The sequence below is a fragment of the Leuresthes tenuis genome, unplaced genomic scaffold, assembly GCF_036924035.1.
Source record: "Leuresthes tenuis unplaced genomic scaffold, fLeuTen1.0.hap1 SCAF_1, whole genome shotgun sequence".
Classification (NCBI taxonomy): Eukaryota; Metazoa; Chordata; class Actinopteri; order Atheriniformes; family Atherinopsidae; genus Leuresthes; species Leuresthes tenuis.
Window position 1 is genome coordinate 20,093,227 of NW_027325355.1, and position 12,525 is coordinate 20,105,751.

Sequence of the window (12,525 nt, forward strand, 5' to 3'; positions counted from 1 at the left end):
GTAATACTGATGAAAATTAATACAGTGAGAATACTCTCACAATTATGATGGCCCTGAGGTACAAAACACAAGAGTAAAAGCAAAATGATTTCATGTAATTGTGTAAAACTAGCAGTCCGTTTGTACATCATGTCATTTACATGCTTTGTCTGTGTCTTTCTACGTCAATAGAAAGACACATCAAAAGGTTTAGGGTTCAATGTTCAGGGCAGAACCACACCTGAAGAGTTTGAAGCCGAACAAAAACTGGGGAAAAGCTGACATCATACACTTACCAGTAAAACCACAAGGATTCACTGCTGGAAAGCTAGTCACAACAGTACAGATGTTGTGTTTGATTTGTCCACTCCTGCACAATGTAGTCCACTATCTAGTGAGTCAGCCATTTTGTAGTGCTGTTCAAACCTCTCATTCCCTGCACAGTACATCACACGCGGTCGTGTAAAGGCTGTACACATCTGGAGCTACAGCTGATGCTTGAAGCAGTCAGTGTATTTTTCAGTTGAGAATGATTGGTGAGCAAATGGTACTTTTCAACCATGAGGTGGTTTCGTGTGTTTTCTGTCTGAGAAGGTGGATTTGAGAATTTGTAAGTAAAATATGTGTGTGTAACATAACACGAAGCTTAAGTTGTTCTGTCAAAACAGGGAACATGCTGGCACCAAACCAGAAACAGAAAGAAACATTAAAACAGATATTCACAGTTACAAAAAACGCTTTTCAGAAAACCTTTTTCATAAAATTCTCTGTGTCTTTTTTTGTGATGCTGCTGTTGTTCTGCATCACAGGGCCTGTGTAAATTACAGCCTTTATCCTCCTTTCTTTTCTTTTTTGAGACAACTGCCAAAAATAGATATTAAGGTGTGAATCATGTTTAATTGAAGGAAAAATACGGGGCTGTATTTCAACCCTTTACAAAGCGTCAATCTTCATGTCAGAAGCTCACAGACTGTAGTGCTTTCACGAAATGATTGTACGATCTATATATTGCCTCAAGCATTACATCCTCTTGGCTTATGTTAGCCAAATTCAAATAAAACCCCCAATCGTGAAAACAATGCAGATATAAAGACATAAAACTGACACCTCAAGATGTGTATGTTCTCTTTCCATCTTCAAAGCAATCTGGCTGTAAATAATACAGTAAATCCTGTTAAGATACACTGCATGATTGTGGTGATCACTTAATTTCACTGAGGTTGATCATCCTGGAGAGGCAGGTGATAAGAAAGGGTTAAAAGACTTATCTGGGAAAGATACAATTTAAGGAAATAACTTGCCAAGATACTATCTTATTCTTACAAGACTTTAAAAGAATATTTTACAGGCAGAGAAACTCTTTATCAAATGTCCACACGGTAACCATTTAAGCCATTCAGACACGCAAACATGGAGCACCTGGATCTATTCTTCAAATCTCTTTACTCATATTAAACTGGTCTAATTCACTTTATCTGCAGCATGATTAATCTAACAGTGCAGTGCAAAGTATAAAAGTTCAAACTGGAATTTATTAATTGGATTTATTATTGGATATATTAAGCCTCTGATCTCAATATGATGGTAGTGTATGAGACTGTACGGGAATTGATGGAAAAAAATGTGCTGAAGAGACAAAGAAGAGCAGAAAGGCGTAAAAATCCTGAGAGTATTTCCTGACTTTGGTAAATTAATGAAACTTGCATTAGAGAGATTTTGTTTGAGAGCAGTTTCTCTCAGTTCTACATATTCCCCTCCTCACTAATTAAATACTGTGTTTCTCTTCAGAGTACACTTCATTTATATTACATTTACATATGCAAATTTTAATCATATCCACCTAATTACAGTATTTGCTGGTTCACCTGTCATTTAGAGGAGGCCAGGCAAAGCAGTGTGGGTGTGTGTGATGAGTGTTTCTTCCTGCCTGTCAAGCTGCCAATCTGTCTCTCCGGCTGTACATATCTGCCTGATAGTGGGGCTGTTTAATGGTGCTTCCATCTTGCTCTGCTCTGTGGAAGCTGACTGATGATGTTTCCCTCTGTGTGTCTCCGTGTTAAAAGGTGGATTTGCAGCAAGGTAAAGGAAGGGGGTCCCCTGAGTCTCCTGGTTTGTCACTTGTTTGTTTGCTGTAATTTGATTAAGAATAAATTCTTGTGCATAATGTTCTCTTCTCTGTTCTTGTGTTTCTCGCACCTCACTGCACACCAAACATGTTGCTTTGTGAACCGAAAGCCAACATTTTGATCAGTCATATCTGCATTAGTTAAATGAAAAGGAAATTAAAGGTAAAATCATGGATTCAAGGCAACAGCAGGTGATTTACAACATTTCTCAGGCTTTGTTGACAGACTCGTTTCCACACCTCTGAATTGCTTCCCTCATTTCTAGTTCATCCCATGAGTCAAATCAACAACTCCTCCATATAAAACAACACGAGATGATCTGGTTAGACTTGTGACCTTGGTTTTCGTGTCAATGAATGATGCAAAACAATACATTAAAACAAGCTCAGCTGAATTCACCCCCCCTCAAAGACACAACTGTTTACAAAGAGCATAATAAAGACATTTAAACAAATTTAAGTAAAAAGATTATGTTATACGGCAGCTAATGTGTGATTCAAGACAGAATTACAGCTGGCATCTTTATATAGGTGCATGCTTTAAACGAGGTGTAAAGCAGATCAATTTCGTCTGCTGGGTGCATGCAAAATTATTTTAATGTAACAGGATACAACACAAAGATCTGGGAATGATACAGTTACGTGCTTCCATCTTGCTCTGCTCTGTGGAAGCTGACTGATGATGTTTCCCTCTGTGTGTCTCCGTGTTAAAAGGTGGATTTGCAGCAAGGTAAAGGAAGGGGGTCCCCTGAGTCTCCTGGTTTGTCACTTGTTTGTTTGCTGTAATTTGATTAAGAATAAATTCTTGTGCATAATGTTCTCTTCTCTGTTCTTGTGTTTCTCGCACCTCACTGCACATCTACACATCAAAACCCATCTACCCGAGAGTGTGTATGTGCGTCCCTCTTGACTCATGACATCATCACCTCCTTTGCACTTACAAGCCAGAGAAGTCAGACTTTTCTAAAATATGCTGAAAACGTTTTTCTGCTTTTTTCCCCTTCTGTGAACGACTTCATTGTATATTAGAAAATTTGAGCAAGTTTAACATTTGAACGAGAAAAAGACTTCATAGACAAAGAAAGAGAGAAAAGTTAAAAGAACAGAAAAGTAACAGTGTTCTGGAGATTTTGTTAACGGCTTATTAACCGGTGACAGGTGAGGGTGTCAGGATAGGATATAAAAGCATTTATAAAAAAATATATATAAATAAATAAATAAAAAGCATCAACTGGATGTTTCAAAGCAAGGCCGGGCCGTGGCTCACCACTTTATGCTACATTCCACCAGAAAATCATCAGTAAGAGACATTTGCTCCCATCAGTGTGGTGCTTTCCTGTTTTCTTCCAGGACGTCCCCGGTTATTTCAGGGGACAACGCCAGACCTCATTTTGCATGACTTACAAACCGTGTGGCTGTCATGAAAAGCAGAGTCAGACAACAGCAGCCATGGTCATGTTGAGCAGTGGAAATCCTGCATTTAGGAAAAATGGACTCAAGATTATGTAACACAGTGGCAAACATGTCGCAGGCCTATAAGTGAATTACGAGCTTCATATTTTAAATTCAAAAAGTTGGTCAGTTAAGACCTTTTCCTTTGTACTTCTCTGTTGGATAAATGTCCAAACTAATTGACAGATTACAGATAAAAGTGTTTATTGCATCATAGAACATTTCCCAACCTTTCTGGTCGTGGGTTTTGCAGATAAAACTGAACTCATGTTGCTTCGCAATCAGTCCTCTTTCTTTTTATAGAGAAAAACCTGACTTTTCTGTTGCCGACTTTAAAGCAGCCTGGTCTTAGGTCAACACAAATAATGGACTTTCATGAAGGGGGAATCAGCTGTGTAAGACTGTGTGTTTGATCATTTTGAACAGCTTTAAGGACAGATTTAAGATTCTGCTTCCACCTACCACAGAAAGCAGAGTCAGTGTGTGAGCAGAGAGTTTGTTTGCTTGAATGTGTTTGTCTACTCTGCCTGACTTATTGATCCTTTATCTGACCAAGGTTTATGTACCTTAGAATCTAAAGCCCATCACTTTGAAATATCATCAGCTAAATTGCTGTTTGCTGATAAATCAATGCTGCTGTCCTTGGAACTGAAGCAGCAGATAGTTTTTGGTTTTATTAATAGCATCTTTCTCTTTCTGTTAGTTTCTTCCACAATCTCTGATATTCTGTGTGTACAACAACACAGAAGTTCTTCAATCTCTGCCAACAACAAATGTGTACAACAAATACTTAATTCTGGGTATTATGTAGTATATATTATCTAATATGTTGATTGGATTAAATAAATTAGCCCAGCCACACCTCATTTCTATAAATCCTTTATTCAATATCATTGTTTTCTTTGTGTATACAATGGATTGGACACAAACTGTACAGTGCAGACAAACTCTGTTTGCATAATATATATGTAAAGGTAACTGTACATTTACTGACAGACAGATTATTCTCCTTTAAGTTTGGCACCAGTCACATTTGGCTTTTGGCTCATAGCTGACATGGTTTGAAGGGGGAGGATACAACCCTCAGTGGTTTAGTCTATTTAATCATTACTTTGTGTTCATGCTAGTTTGAAATTATTAACACATATATATCATCAATCTAGACCCTCATGTCCACAAGCCCTGTCGCAAGACTGTCATACCCTGTATCACGGACAACATCTGGATATGTTACGCACTCGTCGTCGAAGGAAGATTGTTGAAAATACAGTCCCTCTTGATGGAGGGAACTCATCTTTGTGTCTTAAGAAACCAAAATCAGGTAGGTACTTGGTAACAGAGTCAGGATTCTTTTGGGCCACAAGAGCTCCTTTCAGTTAAAGTCCTTACAAAGCAGCGAAAAATCAACACCCACACCACAATCTTCCACTTTAACTGGAAAGACCTTCTAAACTATTCTTGGGTCTAAAAAGATCTAAAAAGTCTACCTGCGTCACCATCCATCGTGTTATATAACGAGGAACAGATTTGACCTTGCTCCTACACAACGTCCTGAACTCTAATCATTGTTAAATGAAGACAAGGATTTTAAAAAGTTGCTTCTTCATGCATTTTGTAAGTTCTGCTCTCAATCAACAGAAATAAATGCTGATGCATTTCATTCTATTAGACATGCATTAGTTAGACAACCATGTTAGTAATATGAAGTTATTTTGATTCATTCTCGCTTTGCTTTGTTGTTGCAATGTTGGATTATGTTTCCAAAACAACAGATCCTTGCAAATAGTTCCGTTACCACTAAGAACCAAACTTGTTTTAATGGATTTGTGAAGAAAAAATAGAGCATCTCTACCTTTGCAGACCAATACCAGGAATGAGCCAAATGCTATGTTCTGGTGCTTTGCTGCAAATGTTTGTTTTGTTTTCCTACATTACCACATGCATTGGCCCCCATAGTCTTTCCTCTTTTAAAAACCATGCAACAAGTGGGAAACAGTCCAAACGGAGAGAGAAGGAGGAGGAGGAGAAAGGGGTTGTGAAAGAGGGAATAGGTTCTCTGGCTGCAAGATTACACAATGAGCAGAGAGTGAAACCTAGCATAGTTCCAGTGAACAGAAGATTGGGGATCAAAGGATAATTGAAAAGTAAAATAGGATGAGGAGTGTGTCTGCTCTGAGTGTGTGTGCGTGGGATGAGAGTGCTCGGAGAAAGAAACAGCTGGGAGGACAGAGCTGTCTCGTTTCAGATTCAGATGTAATAAGGCAGTCTTTTGAAAGGGGAATAAAGCAGAGGAGGAAAAAAAATAAGAAAACCTGAGGGAGACAAGCTACATCATGAGTGCTAACCATTACATGTCCCTGTGACTCTAAAGTGCACCTGCACTGCAGTGGTCAGGTCACCAAAGCCTTTTTTGTCTTAATATGCCTAGTCTTGCATCCATTTTGTGCCCCTGACTTCTGATTCAGAGCCACAGGTCACGCCGGGCAAACTAAGAAGGCTACATGTGTACCTGCCACGAGAGCATACATGTGTGTTGAAATTGAAAGTGACCCTGGTTGATGTGATCGCTCACTTCTAAATAAATCAGCTTCGCTCAGAGCTCGCTGCAAGATATTATATAATTGTAGCCTTGGTACCTGGCTAACCAGCAGTGGAGAGAAATCTCTCAGGAGACGCCGACAGTAATTGTACCGTCGTTGTTTGAACCAGGAGCTATGATTACCAGCCTGGAAACACCATTGTAGAATATCTCTGGTCAGTAACCAGGAAACCAGGCCATTTTCCCTCATCTATCATTAATTTCAAGCATATCTCACAGATCTTTAAAATTTCTTTTCACATGATGGGAAACCTACTGTGAACCTAACTGTGAGCCTCTTTGACTGGAGAGAGATTTGGTTGCTTTGCTAAGTTGATTTTTTTCCCCCTTCTGCCAGCAGTGTACGACAAATTAAAATGACTCATTGGAAGCAGTTGCTATCCTGGAGCCTTGTTACCAACTATATCCCCGAAACATTTGTACAAAAGCATCACTTTCTACAGTGGCTTCCTGATAAGTTACTGCTTAGACACGGGCAGCTGAGACAACACAAGATACATTAGAATGAAAAAGGGATGTTCACATACCTGATTGTCAGGGCTTATTTTATCTTTTATCTCTTTTTTTTTGCCCCTACGTGCGGCACAACAGTTAATAAATAAATGTTACATCCACATTTCTTTGACGTGAGACGAGCACAACACCAGACGTCTTTCTCATTAACATCATCGAATGTAACATTAGACAGAGCAGAGCTGAAGTTGAAGAACTCCAGCCACCCTGGATCTCACATCTTGACCCTGACTCAGGACGAGAGGCACTCACATCGCTTGTAATCATTTGTGAATATGTCTCTCATGGTCCAAGAGCACTAACACATTTTTTTTGTGTACTTGTAGAGTTTTCAGTATCAAGATCACAGTATGGTGAGCAGAAATGTAAAAAAAAACTGGCTTGTAATTTGTGTTTTTTCTTTCAAGTCAGCTATTAAAGGCCAAAAGATAACATCTGCGACTATGTTAGCCTGAACAAGTAGTCCTGTGTGCTGGTCAGCCACACACAAATTTGTACACGAATACAAGAAACAGCTAATGAGATCAAGGAAGGAGAGAAAAATGTTGTGTATATGTGAGAGAAATCTCGGAAATGTCAATTAGAAATACTGTATACTTTCTAACAGCCTACCTATGACAGAGAGAGACAACTCTTGATGTGCAGCACATAAACCTGTTGCTGAAGCTGGGGATGCTGCAGATTTGGGCTGGTGCTCGTTTGATGTTGAGCATGAATCACACAGCCTTGATTTTTTTTGTCAGTAGCAGGCTGCTTTGTCTTGTTGTTCCTTTGTAGTTGTGGCAACATCAGCGGAGGTCATTAATCTTCAGCAAACAGGACAGTGTTTCAAACATCTGATTAAAATTCAAAGAAGTCATTTAGCCCCAAAACAGGGATTCAGAGCAAGAGAGATGCACAGTTTCTGTCTATTATCACTTAAAAGCAGACGCACTGTCTTCCTGAGCCTTACTGAATTTACACATTTTTGTGTGTCTGCCTCTTTGTCACTGACACTAATTTGAAGTGTGGGATCACAGTACAAATATCTGCTCAGCGATATGACGGAGTAGCAGCGATCTTCTGGAGGAGTTCATTGTCTCGCGGTCAAAGAAAGAACAGTAAACAGACAGTCTGATCTCGGAACAGATTGACTTTCACAGTGAGAGCGTGGCACGACGTTTCCTACCTTAAATTCTTCACGATTCTCACAAACCTTTGTTTCATGACAGTTTTAGTCAACACTGAAATCAATGGATACGATGTGTTTTTGGTGCTTTCCATTGAACTCGACAGAAACCCCATTTGTTACGCCCTCAAGTTACAGGTTTTATAGGCCAACGTTCAGCCTGATTTTAAGCCACTATGTGTAAATGTACTTAGATATACAAAGATAGGGGGAAAATAACCATCAACCATATTTGTTAAAGAATTGTAAGTTGACTTTAAGCTACTTTTACTTTCAAATTTCAAATAGCATTAATTTCTACCTTTAGACCACAACATGGTCACTATGGTTAATTTTCAGATAATGATTTTCAATAAAGAACAAAAAAAAAACTTTTCTGAAAAAGAATCATTTCAAAGGGTGATGCCAGTCCAATAAGTTAAGATGATCCAATATGACACGTAGAGAGTAAAAAGTGGGAAAATCTCATAAAGTGACTTGTGCTGAGGAATGCTGTTCTTTTTTTCCCCCATTCATAATCTAACAACACAGCAGAAAACTGCACAGAAGGAGGTTGGAATTAGCTCCATGTTGAGAAACTACACATGAAATGTTCACTTTGAGGCATTGAGGCAGTAACAGTCTAAAAATGTCATATTTTGATTTTATACATATATATATATATATATGTGTGTGTGTGTGTGTGTGTGTGTATGTACCTTATGCTTATGTGCTAATTACTTACATTATAATTATAATTTGTAATCTTTGGTTATTCTTGGTTTTGTTGTGGCTGTTTGAAACCTCTTACAAGACTGAGAATGATGTATGTAAATTGTTAAGTTTGACTGCTAAACAGTTTTTCCTCAATTTTCAGTTTAGGATTTTAAGGGCAGGTCTAAAATCAGAGTTCCATGACGCAGGAGGGCCAAAGTGGAGCGAATATCTAAGGCAAGCAAAAGCCAACCGCACCCCCTATAACATTATAGTCTGATGAGAATGCATTAACTTTGCCATATAACTGTGCATATGACAACTAGCTAGCTGTCTGTCCCGTTTCTGTTACAGAAATGCAGCATCCTTGGATGCCAGAATTAGCAGAGCTTGGGCTGTCTACTTTATATGCAGAGGCATAATGAGATAAAGAAGAAATTGATTCATTTTGTGAATAGTTAAGCAGTAATGCAGCAGCACTGCAGAACTGGCAACACACCAACTCAGACAATCAGTTTTAGGCAGTCAGATTGAAGGGCTAAGTTATCCATCTTGTACCGTGGTTGTTACAGAACAGGATGTACACATACGTACCGGAGTTTCGCTCAGTGGATTAATTTTGTTAAGAGCCAGTGAGGCACTTCAGTGGTCAGACCGCTGCGTACAGACTCTGACAACCAAAGTGTCTAGAGTGACTACAAACAGTGGATACTCTGTGTTGATTTTATGCTGACCTGCAGTGATAGAGAGCTAAGGATTAACGCCACCACCCGCCTCATTTTTCACCTGGTACTTTTAAAAACTTTTATCTGAAAAAGAAAGGACCAGGTTCGATTCATCCCACCAACCACCAGGTTTAGTCTCTCCTGCCCCTGCTGGTGTGATCAAGCCCTGCCGATATCTCGGCGAATCCTGGGCAGGACATTCCCCGCCGTGAAAACGCACAATTCTTAACAATTTGACAATGTAGATAACCTTGTCCACAGCTGTAGTCACCAAATATCTAATGTCTGAAGTGTGCATTTGTGATCTCACATATAAGCCGTTAGGGCTTAGTTAATACAAACTCCCCTCTGTTTACCCCTTAAGTACGGTTCATTAGGACTCCTGAGATCTCTTCATCAGGTTCTTCAGTGGACATGCCCCCAGCATCTCAGACCAGAGAGAACTGCTCATTTTATTTTATGATTTTGAACCCTAATTTTATTTACTTGATTACAGTTTTTATCATTTACGTTCAGGTGAGGGGTTAACTAAACGTTTTTCTGTGATGTGACAAAAAAAAAGCAGATTCCTTTCTGCTTTAAATTTTCTAGACAAGCTGAATACTACAAATGATCTTCAGCAACAAATCTGGACTGCAATTAATCCTATTTAGACTGGCTCAAGGTTTACAGGAACTGGATGTACCAGTGACGACTTCAATTATCTAAGTCAGACGTACACACCGACCACACGTCAGTTTTTGAAAGGATCACTGGTTCATCAAGTCAGAGATGACTGAACTCTACACAAAGTGGCTTTAGCATCTCTTTCCCAGCTCACTAAAACCCTCACTCCTTTTCAAGTAATTAGGAAGGCAACAAGAACAAAGGGGGCTCTCATTACTGAGAACACCATTTGATCATGCTAAACCCTGGTCTACTATATCTGCTACTCTGTGTAAACACTGACTGCTACAGCACCGTGCTGCTCGGACACAGCATGCCTCAGATTCTCACCTCGTTGCTACAAATTTTGTGGGAAATTTGTGGGAATCTTTCCAGTTCTCTTCATCTGTCGACTGATCTTGTCCTTTCCTGAGCTACACTTGTGTAAACTGTGTGGGAATCAAAGGACTCAAAAGAAGAGAAAGAGGAAAGAGCTGCAATTACGTTTGAAGGTGTAAAAGAATGTAGCTTTGTGTTTGCAGAATAATTAACAAAGCGATAAAGGATATGTCATGCTTGAAGCTTTATGGTCTCAAATACTGACTGACACTCTTTATAAGATATACAGCGAGTGATCACAATGAGGGAGACGTTAGTGGGTGTGTTTACCTTGTTTGTAATGTGCTGAGCTCTTTCCAATTTTATTGTAAGTTTAGTCCAGAACATCCTGTTCTAAATGTTAATTGATCGATGACTAAGCTTACTGTGAATCATCAGTGTCTGGTGTTTAAAGCGGTCTCTTCACCCAACGTTTGCTGATGCTTTTAATCTACCCCAAGATCGAATCCGAGTGGTCGATTTCGAGTGGAGTTCATGTGCATGTGTGTCTGAGGCGTCCAGCAAGCAAGCATACCTGGAAACAGGAAACGGTACTATCAGGCGAGGGGAAAAGGAGCATCATTCTCACGGATTCAAAAATAATAAGTGTGAGCGTGACATTTTTTTCAGCTTTTTGTTTGTATTGTTTATATTCTTTAAAAGTCCTTCTGTCTCACATATGAAGGCATGCCACCATCCCAGTCCAGAAACATGTCTGACAGCGGCGTGACTTTACCATCTTCTTTTCCCACCACCAGCTGCAGAGCAGTCCCACTGGCACAGCCCCAACAACACAGTCCATTTGGGAGAGGTGAGGTGAGGCATGGCGTGCGGCCCCACTGCTGTCCAGTCAGAACTTGTCGCTGTTGTTTGTTTTGTTACCTGTTGTTGCAGTTTTGTTTTTGAGAGCGCAGCAGTGGGGCGACTCTGTGGCTTTTCCTGGCCTGGAGGGAGGTTGAAATGAGGGGTGAGGTTATGTCTCCTCCTTGTTGGGTTTGCTGACTGGTTTGCCGCCATTCATGACCACGGGCTCACAGGTTGTGCTTTTGGAAGGCGGGCCCCCTGCGAGTTTAGGCACCGCCTCTCCTACATCGTGCAACGATGGCTCCCGGTACATGGCAACTAGATGGGTGGAGAAGAGAATGAAAGGACACATCAATGGAGAACATCAGATGAAACTACAAGAAAGAGGAAGAAATATATACAAATATCTGTAAACACTTTCAAAACCTGGACTAAAAAATGAGTTACCTTCTATGGGTTTAGGCAGGAAGTGTGCAGCTGGTTTGGTCTTCTTGACCCTGTTGCCTTTCATAGCCTGACCCTCTTTATTTAAGCCTAGAAACCAGGCCCGACCAGACTCTTTCTGTCTGTAGAGCATCGAGCTGTAGATCACATAGTAGTTCTCAAACACAGACTCCTTAAACTTGCACTCAGCTGTAAACAGTTCCTGAGGAGACAAACATAAACAGAAAGACACATTGACAAGATGATAGATTTGTTTAATCTAAGTCCATATAAATTATTTTCAGTGTCCTCAAACCGCATTGTATTCAGAAAGTGGAAAAAATTTAAAATTTGATGCCAGCAACTTGCTCAAAAAACAGGATGTCAATGGTACCCTCACACACATGAAGTCATCCAGACCATGAACACTGTTGCTAGCTCTTGCACATTTCTTTCATAGCAGCCTGGTTGATCTTTCTCATCATTGACATGTAGCAGCAGAACTCAGATTTTCCAAAAAAAAAAACAAAACGTGGAACAATCTGACCACAGAACGTGTTTTTTTTTTTAACCGTCTGTCCATCTAAGATGAGCTCGTGTTCAGAAAACTCAACAGCAATTCTGTGCTGAGTTGATAGTTGGCTTACTCCTCGTGTTATACAGTTTCAGGTTATATTTAAGTATGCAGCAGAGGACTGTGTTGAGTGAAAAAGGTTTTTCAAGGTACTCTGAAGTCGATTTTGATCATAGTGGCATGAAAGTGCTGTCTGAAGACTCAGTGGTTTATACCCTTGGCCTCCCTGAACCTTTTCTCAATAATATCATTATAGACTTTAGACTTTGAAAGACCAAAACTCTTTACAATGCTGCATTGAGAATTTTTTTGTTGAACGTATTGTGGATTCTCTGGTGGGGTTTGACTAAAATGTCCGTGTCAAGACTTATCCTTTAGCTGACGCCCTCACCTGCCAGCAGTTAATCTGTTGACTGTAGAATCTTCCAGAATGCTGTTACTTCTTTA

General features: G+C 39.9%; 1 protein-coding gene across 2 annotated transcripts in view; it reads right to left on the bottom strand.

Moving 5' to 3' along the window:
• Positions 1-4,419: 4,419 nt before the first annotated feature.
• LOC140319475 (fibroblast growth factor 14-like) overlaps positions 4,420-12,525 on the bottom strand; it is a 57,385-nt gene continuing 49,279 nt past the window's right edge. For both annotated transcript variants that reach the window (XM_072397159.1, XM_072397234.1), the window contains exons 4-5: positions 11,529-11,727; positions 4,420-11,399 (exon numbers count right to left, since the gene is read on the bottom strand). In XM_072397159.1, coding sequence (XP_072253260.1) covers positions 11,251-11,399; positions 11,529-11,727 — 348 coding nt within the window. In that variant the 3' untranslated portion in view covers positions 4,420-11,250. The remainder of the gene's footprint in view (positions 11,400-11,528; positions 11,728-12,525) is intronic.